The sequence below is a fragment of the Ischnura elegans genome, chromosome 6 (genome assembly GCF_921293095.1).
Source record: "Ischnura elegans chromosome 6, ioIscEleg1.1, whole genome shotgun sequence".
Classification (NCBI taxonomy): domain Eukaryota; kingdom Metazoa; phylum Arthropoda; class Insecta; order Odonata; family Coenagrionidae; genus Ischnura; species Ischnura elegans.
Window position 1 is genome coordinate 38,304,122 of NC_060251.1, and position 26,307 is coordinate 38,330,428.

Sequence of the window (26,307 nt, forward strand, 5' to 3'; positions counted from 1 at the left end):
TACTATTGAACATTTCAGCCTACCCAGTTTGAAAATAGTTCTTTGTAATAATTTTTATGTCAGGCACAGTTGATGAAAGTTACCCACTAATTGGCCGTAAACTTGATATCAAATGTGTAGGCAGAGCCGGCCTTAGGGCGGGGCGACCGGGGCGACCACCCCGGGCCCTGCGCTTTGGGGGGTCCCGCGTTCGTGAAAAAAAATTAAAATATACGATAGTTTTGAAAACGAACTGCGTGATGGTATCATAACGGCGTAATTACGAAGTCTGAATTTGGGAGGGGAACACATACTTAGCCAGAGAGTGGTAGGGATTCAAAATGCTCGAGTTTGTAGATGGGTTATAGAGTTTAAAATTTTAAGTGAAGGGCCCCGCACTGAAGGTTCGCCCCTAGCCCCGCACCTGCTAGGGCCGACCCTGTGTGTAGGGGTACCCTCAGCGAAAAAACTGTTGGATTTTAACAGTTACTGTTGGATTTTAACAGTTACTGTTGGATTTTAACAGTTATTGTTGCATTTTCTACAGTTACTGTTGGATTTCAACAATTACTGTTGGACTTCAACAGTTACTGTTGGGTTTTATCAGTTACTGTTGGAATTTCTACAGTTACTGTTGGAATTTCTACAGTTACTGTTGAGTTTCAACAGTTACTGTTGAATCTTCTACAGTTACTGTTCGATTTTAACATTTACTGTTGGAATTTCTACAGCTACTGTTGGATTCAACAGTGGTCCCAATTAACTGTTGAAACTTTCAACAGTTTTTTTGGTAAGGGTAATGCTTGATAATATCAAGGCACACAAATTTTGTCTACATGCCCTTGATGAATTCAATTCACCTCATTGTCCTGGTACAGTCAGCTGTAGTAGCCTACATGTTTGCTCTTGCTTGGAGCTAAAATTTATTTTATGGATTTTTGTTTCATTGATGATTCTGTTCTGCATGACCAACAGAAGAACAAATATGCATACCATTGTATAGTGTATACTAACCACATATCATTATATGGAGTACATTTTCCATTATTGCGATTCAGGAAATATCTACTTGTTGTGTAGTGTCTATGATTGGTAACAATGGGTACCATTACACCGAAACAATCCGGTAAAAATTGTGTCAAGTGTAATTGCTGAAAAATAACAGGAAAAAAATGTACTTCAAATATATTAAATATATATATTCATCAGGACACTCCCGTCTTAATCTTTCACTTCAAGTAAATACATTTATAAGCTCATAGGAACCCAGAATCCTAAATGCAGCTATGAGAATCGCCCATAAATCGTTGATGCAATTGCCGTGCCAAATATTTTCTGTTTTGTAATTTCATTTAACAAGCAAAATGTTTGTGCACATGTAACCATAGCAACAACTTGAAGGCTGGGTTGGATAGTCAATGGTTGAGCTCATCCTGGATGAGGCCTGAACGGAATGAACTTCACTCAATCAAGGTAGGGGTCCATGGTTCCTTTCCTTGGGTCTCCTTGACCCATGAGTATTTCTTTATATATTTTACAGACGATAAAAGTATGTTGATGTATAAATGCTTATTAATACATTTATATAATATTGATAACATTTCCATCAATGAAAGTATCTTCATCAATATCAAGAAAGTATCACTAGCTATCCTCTGTTTTTCCAGATCACCCCTTGCAAGTGACTGTTGTCACTGTTGGTGAGAGATTTGTTATCAAAATTACAAACTCAGAACATATTTAGTGCATACCAAAGTGAAATAAAACATCTATTCTCATTCATCATAAATGAGGTAAGTATGAATGGTTATGACCTGTTCCAGAATATATTGTTATACTTTATTATCCGAAGAGATTAGTTAAGTAATTAGTTACGTTAGAATTTTTTTTAGTAAATAAGAATGGCCTATAAATAGTAGGGCATTTAAACTTGGGGTGCATATTGAGGGAGGCAGATTTCTTGCCAACTGGTTCCAGTAAGTTATTCCACAGCAATCTTCCAGCTGAAATAGTGAAAATTAGAAAAAAATGTAATTAATTCATTTTATGCATACATAATATGTATAAAGCTATATTGGTGGGAGTTGGGTGTGTTTTTAACTTTGAAAGGTTTGCTCAGAAAATACGTTGGGTTAACTAGCCAATTACTATTGTAATATGTAACACTGTGCTAATGCAAGGAACATATTTATACATAAGTTCATAATTTGTTCACAATTTGACCATTAAGGGAAGTATCAGAAAATCTCATTACGATGGAATGACTCATGTGGTTCCAATTTATAAAAATGTTCTAGAAATTTTGTGTTCCTTCATAATATATATGCTATATTATTAAACCAGTTACTCACCAAGGCCCATTCCCCGTTGGTTTAGATGGGTACAATCAGGAGCAGTAATTGAAGAATTTGTAAATAATTCTACTATTTTTGGGTTTTCAGGGTCTCCTATATTCGTTGGTCCATTAAATGCTTGCGCAAATGGCATCCACTCCACGGTGAAAGTATTGTTATTCTGGTACTCATCAAGCTCCGTCTGTGTGTTGCAATGATAATTTTTAAAGAAAATTCATTTCGTGCTCTCTGGATGTGATGGATATGGATGGATCATATATTAAATCAACCTTAATTTAATATACCATCCAAATTTTAATATATAAGTGCTAGAGTATTAGAGTGAAAGCTACCCATTAATGTCCAAATTTCCTAGCCTTTGTTCTCAGTCATGAATTGGAGTTACTGAGGTAACTAATCCTTTGTATGGAGAAAAAAAATTAAATTTGTAAAAAAATTTGAAGGGGAAATATTCTCAAATTCTTCCCCCTTTATGGCAAGGAATCATATTATCTGGGTCGAAAAGGCATTTGAAACGCCCGGGCTAAATATTGCCCATTAACCACCAGAGCAAACCCTACCCCCCCAACCCTTTCCCCCCTCTTCCCCTTCCCCTTCTTCCACCCCCACTACTTCACCAAGGAGGACTACTGGAGGAATTTCCCCTGCAGCAATTCACCCTCGGCACCGAAGATAGCGGGTCAACCCGTTGAAACGTCTGCTAGTTTTTGTGAGTGTCCCTTTTTTATGTGTTTCTGTGTTTTTTAACTGTCAATTTTTGTCCGATCTCCTCGATCGGCCATATACATACATTATCGCTTAGTGCGCTTTCCTTAAGATTTTATATACACACACACACACAATGTTTTGGAAAATATAAAATGCACGTAGCACGTAATATAAATAGTTCAAGTCAATATCAATAAACATAGAGACATAAAAAAAGAAACACACACTGGAAATGAAGCTCGGGAGCTTTCGAAGAACTGTCTTCTTTCTCAACCTAGCTAAGAATGGGGAGGAAAGGAGTGTGTTGGACAAGGGAAAAGGGGGAATTGGAGAGAGGTGTATGGTGAGGAGGGGTTAGGAATAGAAGTTAGGATGCGACGTTCATACCACTAATTAGAATATTCAGCTCGGTCATTGAATTTCATTTTTTACTTGTTTGAGTATCTTATTCAAAGTGCCATCATGATGCCTCACTGGATTTAATCATCGCCAATAATGTGTTTACCAATGCATTATTTAAGATGCGTTTTATGCTGAATTTGTTGGCATCCAGAAGTTGAGGAAATTATAGAATTATGCAGGTAGATTATTTTTAATAATTAGTAGTAGGAGTGTTATTATTCCCAATCAATCGTTATAATAGTTTTTTGTTCATCTGAAATTAGTTAACTTTCAATTTCCTCAGATGAATGCATGAAAGAAAACACTTACCACTTCTATCTCTGCTTGCTGATAGTCTCTAACGACTGCACTCATGTCCACTAGATCTTGTGGCAAATTTCCTGTTTTTTCTAAGCATGGGCAAACGATCTTCCTTGTGATAATTTTGCAGGCTTCTGTGTTCGGTTGTCTAGCCAGTAATGTTGTATCTGAAAGTAGTTTATTGCTCATGAAATACATGTATCAATTCCATCTGACACTGTTCGACAGTTTGAAGTGGTTTCAAAACCTTTTTAACTTGTTTCACCCTTGCTTGCCTATTTCCCATTAGATAAAAAGAATGTCATTTTTTCATTAGAATCCAGAAGCAGGCCCGTGATGGGCTTGTTGGACACAGGGACGTATCCCGGTGTGCCCTCCAGCATGAAAATCTGTAGCACCCCCCTGTTCTGAAACTAACAAATTTTACAGTCAGAATACCAGCATTGAGTAGTTAACTTGATTTCAATTACGTCTCCTTTAACAGCATACCTATTTATCATCGTCCTGAGTGGAGGGCTCCCTGTTTGTTTAAATTAACCTCTGTAAACAGCATTTTTGTTTTCAATTTATGTTAATGTACAGTTTTCTGACTTTATTTAGATAAATTACCATTTAAGTTGGGGAGGCCAGGCTCTACCTGGCCACCCTTAAACTCGACCCATCCTCAGCCATTTCAAGTGACTTCAGCCATTCTCCTCTTGTTTCCCTGTTCTCTGAAATATATGCCATGTTCCTAGAACAGCCCCCGTCCTCTTAAGACAAATTCACTTTAAAAAAGAAGAGCGTAGGATGAGAAATGCTGTTATCATGTTATCTTTGATACAGATGGTGGCTACCCTAGTAGATTCAGTCATCCCCACTGCGACATGGAGATGACTTTGCAGAGAAACTAGTTCAAACGAAAAAGTAACCCTTTTTTCCTATAGCCAAAGTGGCTGCATGGAAAAGTGTGATTCTACTGTATTAACAATTATCTATGGGAGGATAATAACACCTAATAATTTTGTTGAATGTGTCTGAGAAATCACATGAGGACCAACATTTAAGATCATATTTGAGGTACATTAAGACTGGTTGCCATGGAACTGAAGAAAAACTGTTTTGTCAATGATGATAATGCCCTGCAAGTCAACATTGACAAAACATTTTTCTTCAGCTCCATGGCAACCGGTCTCAATGTACCTCAAATATGATCTTAAATGTTGGTCCTCATGTGATTTCTCAGGCACATTCAACAAAATTATTAGGTGTTATCCTCACTGACAACCTTGACTGGTCATCACATGTTGACTACATATATAATGAATAAACTAAGTATCTACTGGCATATTTATTATAAGAAAGCTGGCTGAAGTAACTACCATTGATACTCTGAAGATGGTATTTTATGCCAAAATATATCCTCACCTAACTTATGGCATCATCTTTTGGGGTAATGCTAGCTGCTGCCACAAAGTCTTCTCTATGCAGAATCGTGCAGTGAAAGCCATGGCCAGAGTTTCCTAGCGATCACCTGGCTTACCTCTTTATAATGATCTGAAAATTCTAACATTCCCATCACTGTAAATACTTAACTGTGCCTCTTTTGTTAAAAATAACCCTGAATACTTTCCAAAAAAAATATTTCTCTTCATAATCACGCAACCAGAACCACCAATGACGTTCACCTCAAAGACTACCCTAACACTTTCTGCCAAAAAGGACCCTTATTCTCCCTATCAAAAATATACAATAAATTGCCGTAGGATATCAAATGTCTTCCACCTACACCATTCAAGAATGCTTTGAAGAAATATTTAATGGAAAACAACTACTATAGCCTGAAGGATTTTATGTTGGGCTCTGAGTAATCTTTGCCCATCAGCCACAACTTTTCCTTTAAACTGTAAAATTGTAAATATTGTATCACGTCATTTATTTGTAAATATTACTTTTTATTTTGACGACTTCCAATGTCACCGGTACATATGTGATCTCTAGGAACAATAAAAATTATTTTATTATTATTAATTATTATTATACTCATGTCATAAATTTAGGAACTTACCTATCATGGAAATAATAGCTATAAATACTCGAGGCATATTTTGAACTAGGTAATCAACGGCAGCTTTAATATTTGCTTTGTGCGTATCTCTAGATTGTCCTGTAGGATCAGAACACTGATAGGCACATACATCATTGTGGCCAATCATGATGAACACCAACTGTAACAGAAAGTGAAATCTTTGAAAATTTTCCATCTAGGTTTCTATTAAAAAAGAATTCAATGTATTGATGGAGAAATGAGGAATGTTGAACTTGAGTTATCAGGTAGCTGGTAGAAAAGAACTGTAACTAATCAATATGTGTGTTTATGGGGGCCGAGATAACATATTCGTAGTTTATTAGAGGAGTGAGAATCACAATCATTGAAAATATTGACCAGTACGTCATTGTATCTTATATCCTACTTGGATTGCAGGGATTTTAATTACAAAATATGATCATGAAATGAAAGTGATCCTGAGTGAAATAATTTTTATCATCAATCATTGATAGATTACTAGCAGGCCACCCGATGTTGCTCGGGAAGGATTATATCCAGAGAAGTGGGAAACTTGGAATTCTTGGTCACATGGCAGGATTATTATATAAATGAACAAAGTGGGTAGAATGAAGGTGTACATTTGTAACAGCGCAAACAATGAAAAAATGATTTCTGTATACCACATACGAGATCAGCTTATACCCCACTCTGCTGATCATTATGTTTGTCCAAGCGTGAGTAGAGAAAAATTGTCATGTGAATGCATACCACAGCAAAAAATTTTGCATCAAGGGGATTGATTAATTGTTAAGTCTGGAATCCTTTGAGTCAGCTTTTCCTTTTTAGCGTTGTAAGAGGTGTGCCTGTCCTGCAGGATGTCCAACCATAGAAATTATATGACGTGAAGTAACAAACAGTATGAGAAAATGCATTGGATGCAATGAGAAGTGGCACTACTGGCTTAAGGAGCATGAGGTGTATATATGTACCAACTTTGGTTGAAATCTGTGGACCCATATGAGAACGCATTTCAGACAGATAGATATCTACTATTTTATCCATAGATACCTTATGCAGTTCATTTTGTATTACCCTGTTAGAGCAATATTTGTCCACAAAATTCCATATTTTTATGTTGAGGATTAATACCCAATACGCTCAGTTCTGAGGGAATATTTATCTTCCTTGGGTACTCTGATTCATGTATGAAAAGCATTTTATAGGTTTCATTACCTTCCAATCATTTTCAAAGTTTATTTTCCTGTCTTTCTTCATTTTTGATACCAAAAACTTTGCTTGCAAATCCAGATCGTCATCAAGAGCAAATTTAATGGCAACATTCAGGCCTGCTTGTTTGGACTTAAAGTTTCCAGTACCGGTTGAATATCCTCGTAGTTTGCGATTAAAAATCTTTAAAAGGTTTGCCACTGTTGTAACAGTTCTCCATGTTTCAAGCCCACCTGAAATTGAGATAAAACTTGATCACAGAATGAAATGATGTAGCCTAGAAGGGAATTCATTTTTTCATGTGCTTAGATCTAAGTGCACAAGTACTTATTAATTTTTATGACCATATAGTTTGTGTGGTGGTGGCAGTAGCATGCATAGATTACATCTTGTGGGAGGAGGCAGGGGAGGTGCGGGATCAGTACAAGCAGTGACGTAGCCAGGAATTTTGTTTGGGGGTGACCAATAGCAGGGGTGAAATTTTTCGAAAAGCTGGGTATTCAGTATGTAGAGGGTTTTGCTTTAATTTTAACACTTTTCACTATCGAAAAAACTTCATTTGTTTAAGAAATATTTTGAAAATTCACAATTTTTCAATATTTTGTTTTCTTTTATGCAGGAAAAATAATTGTTTTTATAATTATTACGGAGGCTTCCGCGGTGAGTTGATTGGTGATAGTTTTCCGGGTTTACACCTGGAATTTCCAAAAAAACCAGAAGAGGGGAGCTGGAAGGCGCCCGAAACTGTCGTCCGCAAAAACATGAATCAACGCGGTGTAAACCCGGAAAACTATCACTAATTGTTTTTATATTTTGGGGGGGTCTGGACTCCCCCACCTGGCTTTGCCACTGAGTACAAGGTAAATAAGATGGCATCCTTTAATCCCATGAGGTGATATTGGCGATTTCTGCATTACTTCTCTCCCCTTAGTGAGATATTGTGAGATTTGGCTTGACCCCCTCCCTTTAATCTCACACGAGATTAAAGGGGGGGGGGGGTCAAGCTCAAAATGCGCATTTTCATTGTGAACATGTTAACCTATGCAGCTATGCTTCATTGCATTGGAATTATTTTTTTTATGGTATAATTATTTTTATTTAACATCAGTTGAAATTAGTATATAACAGTACTAAGATCGCAGTCTAGAATCATATTTTACACTGTTTCTTGAGGAAAAAAGAATTATGTGATACTTGCCAGGACCCCTCCTCTCCCCCATGTGAGATTGGGTAAAGCCCCCACTCCCCCCCTAAATGCCTCACATAGTAAATGGATGCCCGCTAAGGTCTCCCCATAATATTTCATGTTTAAATAAATGCCTAAATGAAAAAAATATAAATTAAGATAGTATGATAAGATGAATAGGAAGTATGTGCTACGGTAGCTCTGAGATGCAGGTGGCAGACAACTTGAGAACTAAAATTTTCTTCATGTCGGGGAGGCCCTTCCTGGGTGGAGGATTATGACCTTCCATTTAAGATTAATGCTTAATCATATCAAGGAACTGTAAGAAACAAGCGACTTTGTGGTGACAGTCAAGCGCACAGGTGCAAAAGTTATGTACACCAAAGGGTGAAGTTCACCATGAAAAAATATTTGACTTTACTGGGATTCACACCCATTCCGAAGTTCGCTCTGAGGAAATAGCTTGGTGGTGTAACTGGCTATCACACCTGACCAGCAATTGGGAGATCCAGGTTCGAATCCCTGCTAAGTAGGGGATTGGATTCTGTCTGTTATATGGGCTATGGTGCTTAGCTATATATTGGAACCCTTGTAAAATTTCATTGTTGATGTTCTGTGCAGACTAGAGTTGTGTCTGTCTTAATAATCTGTTCCTATTGATTTAATTGTATACATTTATAAAATATATCTTTTGGTTTAGGCATTGAATAACAATGATTTGCAAGCAATTTATGGCATAACTGCAATTTATTCCCTCTTCAGAGTGCACATCTACTTGGGAACCAAGAACAGCTCAGCTAGCATGGATTTTAGATTTATTCAAAAATGGATTTGAGAAGTAACAGATGCCATTAAAAATCTGCTGTGGTGAAACTTCAGAACATGATCTGGCTTTTCTGGATTTGCCTATTTTGGCTGTGGGGCACCAGGCTTAATGAACTTCTCATTCTTTATCCGGGAAACTATCAATCAAATATTCTTTTCCTAAACCATCATGTGTCCTTGCTCAATTTACTGCAGAAGCTTCTACCTAATGTAAGTACCATTCATTAATATGTAACCTTAAATATTCTCTTGTAAGGATTCATGTGGGTATGAAAATTAATCAAGAGGGCTGTCCTCTTTATTCCTTGTCGATTGTGACTAGAAAGAAAGGGGAAAAGATTTGTCAAACTTGTTGCCTCACTTGAAACCAAGAAATCCTTAATGCCTTAGACATTAGTCCATAGAAATTTGTATCTGATTACTTACCCTTATCCTTGTTTATTCTTTCAACTAGACCTAAATTAACTTATATGCTTTTCACTAAAATTGTCTATTTTCATTATACTCTGTGGCGGCACAAATTCAAATCCGTGCGCCAGCCGTTGGTGCACCGAGCGACCGGCAATTGTCGGGAGAGTCTACCGACGCTGCCGCCAGAGGTCGCGTTGATCGACCCACGCCGTTGACTGGGCGCCGCCGTGACACACGGAGTCCGATGTTAACCACGCTACTGAGCGCACGCAATTGTGGCCACGCCAACCGGCTTTTACTGTGACATTACTGTGTTATGTGTAACATTACTCCACGAAAATATACTGTTGTTTTTAATTGAGGTGGTTTTTGTTTACGTTAAACCGCACCTTCCCCTCAACTCCAATATCAATGTCTACCGAAAATGAAAACCCCGGGGATCAGGTTGGTGTGGTGGCTAGAGCGTTGGCTTTCCACCCTGTGGGCTCAAACTCAAATCCCCAAAGTAGCAGAGAATTTTCAGAGACTGCCTGATCCCTGATTGAATGTTGCGTGGAGGACATTTCAAGCACAACACTCCATTAATTGGATTAAGTTAAGATAAAGTTAAGCCATGATCCTCTTGGCACCTTTCTTTAAGAGCAGGCTCATGCCAGTGCCAGGTTTCTATCCGACCTTCATTACCTACCCTTCCCACATGGCAAAAATGACCTCAGCTGTTTGTTGCCTCCAAATACCATACCATACCATGATTTGCCCCGTTTCACACACTTATACTGAAGTAGTCATGCATCTTTTTATTTGAAAATGTTTAATGCTCTCCCAGTTATAAATAAATTTTATGGATTGATTTCCATGTACTGCATAAAATGAGCATTCTTCCCTTTTGTATAGATTAGCTACATAAAATATCTATGGATTTAATACAATTTTGTCAAGGCCATTGCCAGTGGGGGTTGGGAGGAGGATTTACTGGGTTTCATTGCCACCCTACATGCCCCATTTCAAAGTTAATCATCCTGAAATATTTTCTGGGCTACAATATTGTATCAAGCTATCTCCACAGATGATAAGATGGGCTGAATTGGTAATCAGTGAATCTCAATGATATCATCAGCACATCATCATATTCCACTTTCTTTTCAACTGTTTTGCATATCTTTTTAGTGGTATCCATGCTTGATTCTTGAAAGCAACCCTAGAATTCTGAAGTTTTTAAATGTGGTTGAATTATACATGCTATGAATAGTATCCCAAGTAGCAGACAATATCCATTGCCAGGGGCGGATCCAGGATTTTGTTCAGGGGGGGCACAAGGATACACAGTACTACAAAACGAACGCAATGATAATGGGACCGGATTAAAAATCTTGCATATTTTTGAGGGTCTGGGGGGGGCACGTGCCCCCCCCCCTGGATCCGCCTATGTCCATTGCATATGTAAATAAGGTTGATATATCAAAAACAAGTGGTTATTATATGATCGATATTTTGACAACTTACATAGTTATCCTATTTGTAATATCTATGACGATTTGTAAAGATAACATTACATAGATATCCAAGTTGTAAAATAGGCAGTGATGTAAAAAAATTTTTTATTGCAAACATAATCTAGAAGTAGCATATGTTCTGTATTGAATTGAATAGCATAAGTGTTTTGTTTGTATGTCTGGGGATTACCAAAAACCATTATAAGCATACCCATTATCTACTCATTAGGTGTTGTGAAGATAAATCTAAGAGATATTGTAATATGGACCTTGATGTCCATTGTTGGGCAATGCTGCAATGTTGTTTAGTGGGTAATTTGACATGTATTCGTACAGTGTTAATTGAATTGACGTGGATACTGCACGGATGTCATATGTTTACACCAACAATGTTGCCTGGATGTTGTTGGGATATTGATTACTGCTTAGGATATGAATGTGAAATCAGTGGATATCAAGCCATCATGCTTTAAATATCTGTGTACACTTCATGTCTTACCTGCTGTAAATGAGTAGCCTCTGTCTTCTCTCTTAGCAGTTGCAACAGATAAGCATGTTGCTCCTACACCAGATGTTATTGAATCTCCTATTCCTCCAACAACTTTAATATCTCCAGGCCTTAATCTGTTTACACTCTGTGGGGGGTGTTTTGATCGCTTTGGATTTTTGTGGCTGAAACGACATGGGAATGGCTTTTTGATCTTGTCCTGGAATAGGTCACCATACTCATCTGATGTCTTTGATCCTTGTATGAAAACCTGTGAATGTAAGACAAAAATTTTGACAAGAGACTGGTGCTTATTCATTTAGATCACATGTACACTAGGGCGGATCGGAAAATCGATTTTTTTCAAATCCATCTGGCCCAATGAAAAAAAGTTGTGGGACCGATCAAAAATAAGGCCTGAAAAGGGAAGGTCAAAATTCTAAAAATGTAATATTTTATGGTCATTCCCTATAAATTTTGCCGAGTTACTGCTCTGTTAGGGCAAAACTTCCGTGCATTTTGACGTATCTGCCACCGTTTAGCCACAAAATGCCTAATTTTAGTCCGCGTTCGCGAAGAAAATATTCCAACGCCCACGCAGCGTCGCGGATTCAAGAACGGCAGGTGGATCCCCCCCCCCCCCCCCCCCCCGCTCGCTTCTTCCCCTCCCACGCCTCGAATACAGCAAAATTCATCCCGCGTGTGCTGCTAGGAGGGCGTTCATCTTTGATAATATAAATCGGAAGATGGTAGAAGGTAAAAAAGGATGCGTAGTGAGACGAGTTGTCTCTTATTTGGTGCCTCGTCGGCGTTAAACAAATCGATGTTATCAGCTTTTAGAGAAGTGATGAAATATTTTTAGAGCCGAGAACGCAGGAAAGTAGCCTACGGTCTATGAAGGGGCCACTGGAGTGGTTATAAAGGAGTACAAACAATGCTGACGCACTTCTCTTCTATTATGTGTGTGACTAAATGGATATAGCGGTACCGTAGGAAGTACTAAAACTTAGGGAAAATGCGAGTATGCCAAAAGTAGGGTTTTATTACTGGGAAGTACAAAACTCAAACATTTTAAAATGAACATTTGAAACTATGTGATACATTTTGCGTGTGTGTGCAAAAAGGAGCATAAGGTTCTCCCTAATGAAGAATTATTTTGAGAGGCAAGCGGACGAAACGAAATTTAATGGCTGCTGGATGGAATCCTATTGAAATTCGACAACTGGGGAAAAAAAGGAATCGTCGGAGAGCATTAAGTCAACATCGTCAATTCTTGTATGGGAAAATAACCTATAGGCAGGCTTAGAGAAAGCTGGAGTAGTGCCTGTAAACAAAAAGCAGATCATAAGCCATTTGCCAAATCAATAAAAATCCAAAGGAAATGCAGACTTGTCTATGATTGAGAATATATTTCTTCAATGAATTAGAAAGAAGAGAGGTGAGTTTGTTACACCTCACACTACGTAGAAGAAAATAACTCCAAGTATCACCTGGATAAAGTGTACGAGTGCCTGACTTCTTCTCTACCAGTGCCTCTGTGGGAAACAGCACCCATCAGGAAAAAGGTAGTGCGCCATAAAAAAACCAAGACCAACATTCGACAAAGTAACAAAAACATTGGAAGACTCTACATCAGAAGAAGATGATGTATTCAGTTTAAGATCGGGAGGCGACGGCGAAATCAGCCTCTAAAATAGTGATAAGGAGCATATAGGACAAGTGCCTATGTGTTCTCTCAAAGCCAAATCATCATTAACACCGGAATCTGAAATGAAAGATGACCTAGAAATAGGCAATATGATTATGGTGAAATATGGAAGGAGAAAGAATATGCAATAATCATTCTTGCTATAGGAGCAGAATATGTGAGAGTCGACTGCATGGAGCCCACGATCTATGCTTGGAAGTTACCCTAAAACAAGGTGTCTTGTCGAACAAATTGGAAGATGTGGTCATGAAAATTGAACCCCCGAAATCAATAAAAAGAAGTTTATTTTATTTCACTGGATTCTAAACATTGCTATACGCAAATCTACTTTTGTTTGTTTAATGTATTTACAGTGTTGCTCAATCTAATGTGTCAAGTGCAATTTAGGAATAAATATTTAAAAAATGTTTTTAATTAAAATTTATATTTAAATTTACGTTTTGAAGCTTAAGGAATGATTATATATTATTTATTTTAATAACTATTGCTCTATTTGAACCCAAACTACCCTCAAATGGTTGTTCCTATGGGAATTATGGTCTGGGGTCAATTGAGTAAGTAACCCAATCTAAAGGATAACTTGAGCCCAAATAAAATTTAGAAAATAAAAGTATTTAATATGTCACAAACAAAATATTTTGTATATTAAGGTATTCATAATTAACTATACTTTAAACATATGGAATGAGTAAGCCAAAGAACACAATATGTTGTGCCCATTTTTGAAAATAATGTTAAAGGTTCCAAATTTTGGGCTCAAGTAGCCCGTGTTTACGGTATCATCGTACCATACTAGCAGTGGTAGCTCAACACCTGTAGTGATTTAGAGACGCAACCAGTCGGCTTACCCGTTCAGACTCTCCGAGAGTCGTAGCATTTATATTACCGGAAGTTTACTTCCGGTTCTTATAGAAAGTGAAGGTTTATTACGTGTCATCCTTGATTGTATGCTTTTTTTGATGCATAAGTGAAACGCGTAGTGGTAGATTTCAGGGGGTTTACGAGATAGAAACTTTTACTATCGCTATTTTTTGGGTGATATGATGGTATGGATTAACCCATCACACGTAAAGCTGTGAAAGAATACCCAAATAAAGTTTAGGGTCTTGATTTAACTGCGTCCTTATAACTCGATTTTGCGTCCACAGGGCAGCAATAAGCAAATATTAGTTTGAATCGGTACGGGATTAAAGCTCAATACGAGCGATGCAACATAGCTGGAACAGCGTCGCTAATGCATTTCTACAGCGTTGCAAGGCGGTTCGTGCAGCGCTGCCGCAGCAACTGGACGGCGCTGCTGCGGCAGCGCTCGTGATGCTACTCCGTAACGCTGTCGCAGTTGTTTTGCAACCTTTGTTTGCAACGCTACAGTTGCGTGCAGAACACCGTTCATGGCATGCTGAAAACGGAAATTTGAAGGCTGATGACGCGCGTCAACGGCGCGAGTGCATCGCCTGCTGCGCTACGGTGCTGCGCGTCAGTAGCTGTTTGTGTTTACAGGGTTAGGTTTAGAGTTGAGTATTTTCCTCGCAAAATATTGTGGTCACGCTACTCTTCGTGGCAATCTTCTAATCTTGAAGATATGCCTTTAAAAAATAAATAATTATTTAATAGATATTAGTATTAAAAAAGTTTCCAAAGTTTTATCGATGCCGAAGGAAAAGCATGTTTGAGTGGTTGGAGATGGGATAAATGAAGTTCATTTCGTGTAGCTCGAATATCATTATATTAACTGCCTTTACACTGAGTCCGCTCTTGGAACTTTTGTAAAGAAGTTGGTACGATTGGAAGTGCAAAAAAAGTGCCTCAAACCGTATCACTACTTGCTTTGCATCGTTTTGCCTACGAAATGCCTCAAGTGAATGTTCTTAAGTACATCATTAAATCGGAAGGGACAATGGGAAGACGAATCGCATTTCATAACTTTTAAAAGGCTAAAATTCATGACTATTCGATGATTAAATTCGGAGAAATGGGCGAGGTAAATAGTAGCTGTGTGCGAAATATATTGGGACGTATTCCGAATTGTACCTCTAACATGCATTGGGTTATTGAAAGTGGTTTATCTCGATTACTGATTATCTCGTGATGACTTATCTCTGAAATGAGGGAGGCAGTTGCCATTTCGTAAAGTGGCAACGTTCGGAACTACGTGAACTATTGTCAGGACATGCATTCACACGGATAGCTCGGCCAACTATCGTTGGGACGATCGTTCGGACAACCGTAATGTGAACGAGGCATTCAAAGGATGCTACTCTTACCTATCAATTCTCTCGGTGCAAACATTTTTGCTAGAGAATGAGTTCACTCGACGTTTTTGGTCTACACAAGAACGGGCACACGTAGCGATCAATGTTGTGGAGCGGGGTATTAGCCGATCCTTTGGGCGTTAAACTGAAATATTTTTTTTTCATTGTTGCTCTTCAGCGTGCCTAAAAATCCTGCTGCGTGACCATGACTTCCATGTTTCAGATTCCCCATTTTTTTATGCACACTATCCTGGCCGAACAACGCCGGGTGGCCTTATAGTAATCTCTATTGTAAAACTGTAATGGAGAGTATACCTGTACCTCCAAAGCATTGGTAGATATTAGGGCATTTCCATGAAAATGTCAACTTTTTCTCAAAAATTGCATAATTTTCTCTAAAGGTAATTCCGTCACACATGGAATTGCCCATTAGGACTTCCCTCACTTTGCCAATACCCATTTCAACACATTTCCATTACTACTCAGTCGTTGAGTTTGTATGGGGCTAATCTGATCTTAGTTCTCATTCGCAATGAAAAAAATATTTATTTCCGAGATTATTTACTTTTTATAAAGTAAGTGGAATGTTTGCAGGTATGTATGTTCACATTTATTTCACTGTAGTGGTGATCTGTTGGTGTTTAAATGAAGTTGATAAGGTAGTTTTTTTATTAATATCATTATCAAGTAATCGTTTGCCACCTGAGAACAAATTTTTATCTTAAATAAAGGTTATAATAAATATTAGTGGATACGTTTCATGAAAATCTCAAAAATTGTAGTAAAGAAAATTCGGGTAATTTCAGCTTGATACTGAAGTATCCGCTATGCCAACACAATGCATGAGAAAAGAGCCTTTAATAAGGCTATACCTCTAAAAAAAAAATAAAATAAAATAAAAAACGCGCGGGATTCCATGAGGACATTAGGACTTTCACGAAGACAGTATACCTCTAATTCCCCTTATCTCACCTCGAAATATCAACTTCCTGCAAAGATTATTTGGGAACCGATAGTACCCTGTGACGGCAGTGTTTTTTCGTGAATTGTTTTACAATCTTGTGGCCTTCATCCAAATCGCAGAAAGAAATTAGTCTTCCCTCGTTCGTAATGGGGTATGCAATCAATTTTTTTTGGAATTCATGAAACTCCTACCAGTGTGAGAGTAAAAATATTAATTTATTTGTAGCTGAAAAAATATTTTCTAAAACTTTTATAATAATTTAATTTCTGGTTTTGGATCCCTGTTGTATGAGCGTCGTATGATTTATCACGGTGTACGGCAATGAAGCAGTATAGGATGAGACAAGGTATGAAGGACACGGCAAATATTTTTTGTGACGGCTCACATCTAGATTATATTAATGCTATGTATGAAAAAGTGTTACCGTAGTGCACTTTGGAAAATATTTTCCCCTCGTTTTAATATCCATTACATTTTCGTTATTCTTCAAATATAACCTTTGATTAAAACAGGAATGGGTATAACCATATGTAGAACTAGGTAGTTGCTTTGGAACTTTCGAAAGTAAATACCTACTTAAAAGAGTATACTCCCTGTCGAAGAAGGAAGGATAAATTTTGGCAGAAGTATTGTTAATTGGCTACATGAAGTGTTGGAATTATTCGCAATTCCCTGAGCTTATCTGTTTGATTTTCCATTACTTCTTATTAGGATTTTAAGATTGGCAATCACTTGTAAGAAAATTGCAACTGAGAGTATGAATAGCACCAAAATAGTCAATATGGACCAATATCAGTCCCTCTTTTTAAGACATAATGAGTTTGAAAATGAGTAACCACTTGCATTTTTGAAGTGGTGTTTACTTTTTATGGCCCGTAACAGTTAAGAGTTTGAGGAAATAAATTTTGTAAACAGGCTCAATTGCTCAACATACGAATATATTTTGCCCCATTTTTTACGATCACTCATTTTTTTAACCCTGCTATACTTAATTTATCTCTTATTGCTGGTGTTCCCTTTTTAATCGCTAGTATCGCTGTTAAAATTATAAAATTGTCCCAAAAGCCTTAGCTCTGCATACGTAATTTGCAAAAAAATATTATCTGATGGATTTATTAATTAGGCCACGGCAAAGTTTAGAAAACTGTGAGTAAATTACTTAAAGAGCAGTAAATGATACCCTTTAAAACGCAAGCGTTGCTATTAAAATTAATTGAAAATCTGTTCACTCGTCCTGTTATATTCGTCAGAAATTGGGTTTAGGACTTGCCGAAATCAACCTATAAACTATTGTTTGGTTGATTATGTCGCTTATCTTTCCGGTAAGTTATTGGAGGAAATGGGTTGGGGAGGAGATCGGTTATCAAAGAGTTCATTGGACTCCAAAATTTCTTGAAGTTAACACGTCATTATCAAAGCATGGATTTAATTATATTTATCACAGATGACCTCTTAAAGTGATGTAACTGAATTACCTCAGCATTATTTGATAAAATATTAACTACAGCTAGGTGATATACCACTCACATCATACACCCAAATTAATCTATAGCGACAGCGACACCAGTGGCTTAGCCAGAAGGGGTATTCGGGGATTCGGACCCCCCCGAAATATAAAAATTCAGTTATTTTCCTTCATAAAAGAAAACAAAATTTTGAAAACTCATGAATTTACAAAATATTTCTTTAACAAATGAAGTTTTTTCGATTATAAAAAGTGTTAAAATTAGTTTAAAACCCATTACTTAGTACCCTGTTTTTAAAACCTTTTCTCTCTTGGTTTTGGACCCCTCCCCCGAACGAAATTCCTGGCTACGCCACTGACAGTGACACTGACAAATTGGTGTGGTCAGCCACAGTGACGGATCCAGGATAGGGACAAGGGGGGGGGGCTAAGTGGGGGTTAACCCACCAGAAGTGGTGGGGTCCGAACAAAAATAGCCCCCATAGATCCATCACTCGTCAGCCATTATGTTGATTCTAATAAATCCTGAGTTTCGAATTCTCTTTCCTTTTTTGTAGCCAGCGCTACATCCGACCATCTTCTGTATTATTTCTTATGTATAGATACCTTTTTCTCAACTTATACGAAACCAAACTCTACAAATGAGGTACTAAAATGCACAGAATTTATCAGAGAACATGCGACGGCATATCTTACTTCCTAAATATTGGTATTGTTTCCTAAAATTGGTTTTTAAATAATAAAAAATCTGTAAAAATTCCTGACTTTACGGCGCACAAACTGATACATTTGTTCATTTGCAACAATATCTCGCATTCTTTAAATAACTTTTATCAAAATGCGGCTGATTCCACATTCAAGTCTCCTATTGATACGAAAGTATGAGTCATCACGTGCGTTTAACACAGGATAGTGTAATTAATTCCAATGTTGTGTTTAAAGAGGTCCTCTGACCTCAATTTGTACGTGAACATTCCAATTAAATTTGTATGTACATAAGACCCTTAGGGTGTTGCTTATTTTTTCTCGGATTTTTGATTTATACCTCTTAAAATATGCTATGGGGTGTAGAATGGATATTCTAAAATTTTAAGCTCAATTGTTTAACATTTAGAGGTCGCTCAAAGAGCATAAATGCAATAACATTAAATTTTCACAATTTTTTGATGTAACATCATTTTCATGGGTAACGCACGATTTTGCAGTCCTCTTGGACCAAAATTCGCTCCATTTTAACGTCCGCTCAACAGTTTTCCAGGAATACAATACTCTACCGCTAGCTACAGCTGCGCGTCACACCCCTGACGGCGAGCTGGTCGCTCGCGAGCCGCATTCACGGACAGCGACCGCCTTACGCCCCTCGCGCCTTCCCTAGCGAAAGTCGGCGGAAGAAAGGAGGAGTCGTATACTATGTTGGCGTTTTTCATACGGAGTGTTTGCTGTAGTTTATCCTTTAAATTAACTACATCACTGTTCTTCGAACCTAACATATGGAAAAAAGGAAATTCTCAGGTTTAAAATCCCCCAAAAAAAATGATAAGACTGAGAACCTTAGATGTGACAACAGTTGGTTACCTCTATTTACGCTTGTTGAATCAATTGAAAATGCTTTTTTATGTTCACTAATCTCCATTATTCAACGCAGTCGTGAACAATCTCAGCAGTGGCCCGGCCACTAGCAATTCCGGTGAGTTATGGAATCTTTCATGTTGTTTTTATTTCATCAATCAGCCATGAGATTTATAGAACCACCTAATGACGTAATATGCAAAATAATATTTAATTACCTGATTCAACGAATCAGTAAATATTTCCTTTAGTAGACAGTAACCCCTGTTACTACAACATAGTAGCAGCAAGAATCATTGCTGCTCATCTCGCGCTAATGCACAAGGCATCAAAGATCAGTGCAATTTGGGGTGTAATGAGGATTTTCCTACCAATCTATCTTTTACTTGACAACTCCGTTGGCTTATCATCAATAGAATTCGTTTCAGAAACATCCTCACTACTTAAGATTAAAATATCATCATTTCTTAAAAGAATATCGTATCATTAGCAACAATGTAATAACATGAAAAGGGAATCGATAGCGATTTAGTTTTACAAGGCCTACTTGGTTTTCTGTGTACTATTTAATTCAGACTTGCTGCGATACTCGTCATATCTTCTCTTCCTCTCTACTCGTCGCGCCGACTTCTCTGCCGCCTCTCTCTCTATTAAGTGCTTCGTTAAGGATCTCATTACTTGGCAAGCCAAAGGCGCTTTATAGTTGTCCCGGTAAACTAAGTTCACCCCAACCAGCTAGTTTACAATGCATTTCATATTATGCGCATAATATATATGTCTATGATTTGGGCGATTAGTTTTGTTGGTGCAAGCAGAAACTCAAAACTAATAAATGTATGGAAGTTTTTCAGAAAGAAAAATATTTTGAAAGCTCTCTCTCTATAAGCTTAGGATCTTTTGAAGTAGGTGTCCCGGTCGCCTCTGTATTTTCAAGAGCACTTTATCCATATCGTTTTGAATAACTTCCAGAGCATTTACCGCGGCAATATCAAAGAACTGATCCAATTTTTCATTCAATTCCATGTCTTTCTTTAGCTGTTTCGTAGATCGCCGTCAAAAATAAATCTTGAATTTTAACAGCTTACTGCACACTGTACCTCTATTTAATATATTTCCCGTATTTCTTGAATTATTTGAATTCTCGACATAATACTCTGGAATGGGACCACGAACATCATCGTTTGTCTCGTATTTGCATACAATCCTTGTTTCAGGGTTAAGTGTTGGTGATAGAACAACTGCAGCATTTCGCGAATCAAAGTCAGCTTATTTTTCACGATACAAGCAGCGATATCTGTTATAGGGACGCCGATGAGGAATACTTCACTAGACTTGCGCTCGATAAACAACATTGTATTTATCAATAGCGTTTCGACTTCGAAAATTTACTCTACGCCTTTCAAAATCCGACTGCGATGAGGTTAAAGAAAATGTGAAACACGCAAACTTGGGTAAGAAAACATACACAGTTGTCTCTAAACATCATTCTTAATGGTTCCATCTATTCTGCGAATTCATCTCAACGAAAAAGTCTCCAGAATTTATAACAATGCAAAACCATACAGGTTTTTAGGTAGCTCCTCCTTTCTTACACCGACTCTCTTTAGAGTACGCGCGAGGGGGGCGTAATGCCGTGATCAGTTGACCGTGAATGCGGGCCGCGAGTGACCAGCGCGCCGTCAGGGGTGTGACGCGCAGCTGTAGCTAGCGGTAGAGTATTGTATTCCTGGAAAATTGTTGAGCGGACGTTAAAATGGAGCGAATTTTGGCCCAAGAGGGCTGCAAAATCGTGCGTTACCGATGAAAATGATGTTACTTCAAAAAATTGTGAAAATTTAATGTTATTGCATTTATGCTCTTTGAGCGACCTCTAAATGTTAAACAATTGAGCTGAAATTTTTAGAATATCCATTCTGCACCCCATAGCATATTTTAAGAGGTAGAAATCAAAAATCCGAGAAAAAATAAAAAATAAGCAACACCCTAAAGACCCTGCCTTTTTTTCTGCATTTTAAAATTAGAAGCGCGACTATCCCTCTGTGGACCTGCATTGAAAAGAGCGGGGGAAGCCCGCTGGGAGCGGGCGCAGCACGCTCGTCATAAAATATTTAGACCAGCCTTTTAAAATACATTCCCCTAATTTAATGGTATGAGTCTTATGTAGAGGCTTCAGTCAGTTTAAGGAAGTTAGTTTTCTTAGCTACACGAAAGTGCCCTTCAAAAGAGTCACCTGGAATACAACGTCATAGTTGAAGTCATCATCATGGCCTTATTGTTAGTCTAATGGTTGCAAGCAGATCGTGAAAAATTACTATCAAAACGTGGGTATTTTGCTGTTTTATATTATAAGTAGAGATGCGTGAAAATCGCAAATGCGATATAGATGCGATGTGCGCAAATAAATGCGACATAGTTACCATGACTGGATATTTTTACGCAAATTTGGCTTTTCGACGGCAAAATTCGTACATTTTGTGCCAGTTTAAATGTTCCACCGACACTCGCCGCTTAAAGCATGTGGGCGACTGGCCAGCTGCTAGTTGGTTGGGACTCTACGTGGCCGCGGACTACAAGTGGGCGCGGGCAAGCTACACTTCCGCCACTATATGTCTTATTCCTTAATTTATTATTGTTCTACAACATAATTATTTAAAATATTCTGCATTTTCTCATTTAACTGTGTTTCACTACATTTCAACGTCATCTACCTCATTATGAAAATAAAAAATAGACGCTACAAAATGCGATAAACTGTTATTGAAAGTGCGATAAAATAAAAATGAAAGTGCGACTTTCACGTATATCTAATTATAAGTTTAGAATGGGCGGTTGCCATTTGAGCAGAATTCGTTGCTGTCTATGAAACCTTAAGTGGTGATTTATTCTGCAACCCAAGTGTGGCTGATGGTCAGTTTTTAAAGCAGCAATATTTTATTTTGATAATACTGCCTGAGTTTTTCCCACCGTTATGCAGGGTGTTTCAAGAGGAATCTGCAATGCTTAAGAAGGTGATTGGGTAGATAATTTTAAGCATTTTTATCCATAAACTTGAGCAATGAAAACGCAAACATTTTTTTTGGATGTGCGTGGGTGGTTCAATAAGTCTCTAGGAAAAGGTGTGAAAAAAATTATATTGGGTCAATTATTTTATATTCTTCCTCATAGTCTTCCTTCAGCCATATAATATTTTTTAAGCATTTTTCCAAGCATTTTAAACAGTCCAAAAAGTAGAATTTCTGTATCTCCTCAAAAAAGTTATTGGTTTGGGCGTTGACCTTCTTAGACGTAAAACTTTGTCCGCAAAGCCATTTCTTCAAGTTGTGAAAGCATAAAAAGTCACCGGAGCCCAAATCTGGTTGATAAGGTGAATTTCGTAATAATTGGAAATTAAATTCAGCAATTTTAGCTAGTAACTCTGAACAAGTTGAAGGAAGGAATTTTTGCTTTAAATGAGGGCACTATTCTTGATTTCGGCGAGAATCTGGTCCAACAACGGTGCACAATACTATCCTGTTATCGTTTTTCCCTTTTCCAATTAATCAGTGTAGATAATTCCGAATGCATTCCAAAATATCGTTGCCATGGCTTGACCGGCCCATTTAAACATCTTCGCCCTCTTTAAAGCTCGTCCATCTTCAAAATGCCATTGTTTCTCCTTTTATTTTGTCTCTTTAGTGTATTGATTAATCCATATTTCATCTAAAGTTATGAATTGTGCTGAAAATCCTCAGGATTGCGAAGTAGAAGTGCCAAAACAGCCTTTGAGTTGACCACACGATTACGTTTATTCTCTAATGTGAGAAAACGCGGCAGCAATCTTGCCGATAATTTTTTCACACCCAAATTTTAGTGCAAAATTAAAGCAATTGCGCATTGCGATATGCCTGTGGCATTACCTATATCGCGCACTTTGATTCGTCTAGCATTTAAAACCATATCGTGGGTTTTGTCTTTCATTATGGGGGGTAGACAGTAGGCACTTCCACAGAGCGTCCGGAACAATGTAAATTTTATTGGATGTACGGCCACGTTTTTACTCATTTTTCCAGTTGTAAATCGTTTCAAATACAGGAGCAGATCTTACATAACCGTAACTCAAGTTAACTTTCATATTTTTCGGCGTTAAACCTTTCAAAATCAAGTGTTTGATCATCACACAAAACTCAATTTTATCCATTTTTTATAAGCAAATGAAAGTTTTCTCTACACATGCAACAAAAATAAAAATATCGCATGGATATAGCTGAAACTTTAACAGCTGACTAGTCGCGAGTGCTACTTTCTAGTCAACAATAATTTTTGATGTCAAGAGAGCAATTTATTAGAGATTTTCAGAGAAGGACTTATTGGACGACCGTCGTACTTTGCAGTTACCACGAAAACGGTTTTTCTTGGGCATCCACCCTTTTAGATATTTTATTCAATGCTCTGGATTTTTAAGGACATTTAATAATTAAGGATGGACGAAAATGTGCGATTATAATTGCATAAAAAATAACCTTTGAGCTTAATTAAACGAGAGCTTTGAGCGAATATCAACAGTACGGTTGCGCAATCTCAACCGTTTAGAGATTATCTGTTTTAGACAATATTTATAGCGCATTTTCTTCCAACCTTAATTATTTGATGTCTTAAAACATCCAGAGTGTTAAATAAAATTTCGAAATTTAGTATTCCAGAAAAATCGTTTTCATGGCAACTGTGCAGTGCATGCAAAAAAATGTTCGCGTTGCCTTCGCAAAGAAACTAAGGAGTTGCGACCCCATGTATATGGATAAAAAATGGTTAAAATTGTTTCCCCCACCACCTCCTGAAGTATGACATTTTCCTCAAGAAGAATTCTGTAATGATTTTTTAAAATTTTGGACTTCTTTAGCTATTACCAATTGCCTTTAACTTCCAAAACCGGATTGCACCCAGAATAGTTCCCTCACATCAATGTCGAACTTCGCTTATTCAACGTATGGTCAATATTTTATTCAACAGCAATGAACTCACCTTTATTACCGTTGGGTCATCAAGTATTATCTGATTCAAGACTTGATTTGCCCGTTGCTCGTTGATTTCCCAAGATGGCTGCGCAGTTGTGGTGCCGATTTTACCCACCAAGACAAGGAGAACCGCAACAACAGCTACCGCGATATTGCTTTTTCCTAATGGGGAAAAGCGGATCGTAGAGCCTGCCATCTTCCAGGTACTTCTTTGGCTGAACAGGCGTTGAAACTGAGGGTTAAAAGTTTTTAAGCGCTACAGATATGGATAAAATGAGAAAAGCCAGGCAAAATTTGGCGTGTTATCTTATAATTATCTCGATTCGTGCGTCGTCGTCTTAAGCCGGTCTGGTAGGTTTTAATTCCGGTTGTCCATTACGATCGTTCGTTCGAAGTCTCTTCACGTTCAAAGGTAGCGCATTTTACGCACTCACCACAAGAGCCCACTATGATTTCCAAGCGCCCATTACATTTCCAAAACTGGTGATCAGGTAAGGAACTCGTGAAGCTCTCATAGGTTTAGGCAGGACAGGGGTCGGCAACCTTTCGAGACGGAAGAGCCACAAGTAATGCAACCAGCAATGCTGCTACATTTCGACAGTGATTTTATTTCACCACCGGAGAATTATTCATAATAGGGACACTCTATACTCTCTCCTTCCTACAATCATGACATTTATCTTGTTTGCAATCTTTTTGAGCTTAGAAAATCTATCTATAAAATAGAGGATGACTGTTTGTCTGTCCGCTACGCATTTCCATACTGCTGCACGGATTGCAACCAAAGTTTGTACGTAGGTGCATCTCGTGCTTCCAAACCCCGTAGTGCTACTTTAGGTTGTGTCCGAAGCGTCCTTTGCGTCGCTTTCTCATTACTGATTGTAACTTCAAATCATAGAACTTCTGTGGGTGTGCATCCTTCCGGGTAGGACCTATCGACACAATCAAAGTGAAAACATAACTGCAAGGGTTCTACACTTAACTATTAATCCTCTCGTTGAAAACCATTTTCATTGCCTCTTGGCCGCATCTCCTTTTATGGTTGATAGTTGTTGTGTGATAAGGCTTCCGAACAGGCTACGATGACCGCATTGCCTACGCCTTTTTCAGTTGTCCAGTTTTCGACGTTCTAACGATGCAACATTCCTTCACATGATTTATCTGGATTCTTGTTCTTTATCACTTGACAGCAAAAAATGAAAAACAGGCACTCGTAAATCATCATAATCTGTTTTGAGGACGCAAAATCTATTATTGAGGGCTACAAAACTGGTTGCTATGAAAGCAAATGGAGTCAACGTTGCTGGCATTGTGATCGTTAGAACACATTTAATATTAATAACGTCCTTGAGGTGCAGGAATTAAGGTAAAAGTTGGAAATTACGTAACTTTAGTGCGCGTAAGTAGGTAGTTTTTTTTACTGAAGTTGCCTAAAATCGAAACCATCGGAGGATTTAAACATCAGGAGTTTACATATCTAATAAATTGATTCAGTTTTAAGTGACGAATCGGTTTTTTGCGTTCATATCATACACCGCTCCGAGGTAAGTACGCTATCGTCTGTACTTGCGGTTAGGAAACCGTAGGTTTGAAGTTACCACTCCGATGAAAAGAATATTCTACTTTATTGTACATTACGTGAGCCTCTTTCAGTGAAATTTCCACTATAATACAGCATTTAGCTGAGGGAATATTAAAGTTCTCAGCTGTCGTTTGAGCTTGGAGTGTAAATCATATAAGTAATGAAGCGGACATATCGATTCCTCAATTGTTTCCCGTGAAACGAATGGCGAAGGGGAGTTAGCGAAATATCATTCTTCCAATAGAATGAAAGAAAGGACTAATGTCTACCGTTCTCAATTATTTGTACTCTACGGAATTTTATTTCTCAATTTCAAATAACTTTGTGAAGTCTTCTGTGGTATCATGCTCTTGAAATCGAGATGCCCTTATTTTT

General features: G+C 37.8%; 1 protein-coding gene across 1 annotated transcript; it reads right to left on the minus strand.

The window, feature by feature from the left end:
* Positions 1-675: 675 nt before the first annotated feature.
* On the minus strand, positions 676-24,546 carry LOC124160281 (phospholipase B1, membrane-associated-like). Its single transcript, XM_046536108.1, has 7 exons — positions 24,358-24,546; positions 11,414-11,672; positions 7,006-7,232; positions 5,791-5,950; positions 3,753-3,910; positions 2,331-2,514; positions 676-1,982 (listed from the first exon to the last, which is right to left on the minus strand). Exons 1-7 carry the CDS (start codon positions 24,544-24,546, stop codon positions 1,822-1,824), a joined length of 1,338 nt encoding a protein of 445 aa, XP_046392064.1. The 3' UTR covers positions 676-1,821.
* Between the last annotated feature and the right edge of the window lie 1,761 nt (positions 24,547-26,307).

What these genes read in the sequence shown, in the direction of transcription:
- LOC124160281 (XM_046536108.1), bottom strand. Translation starts at nt 24,546, where the DNA reads ATGGCAGGCTCTACGATCCGCTTTTCCCCATTAGGAAAAAGCAATATC. An exon ending in AGGCTACTCATTTACAGCAG is followed by an intron (nt 7,233 to 11,413) that starts GTAAGACATGAA and finishes TCTCAATTTCAG; the next exon opens with GTGGGCTTGAAACATGGAGA. An exon ending in CCAACGGGGAATGGGCCTTG is followed by an intron (nt 1,983 to 2,330) that starts GTGAGTAACTGG and finishes TCACTATTTCAG; the next exon opens with CTGGAAGATTGCTGTGGAAT.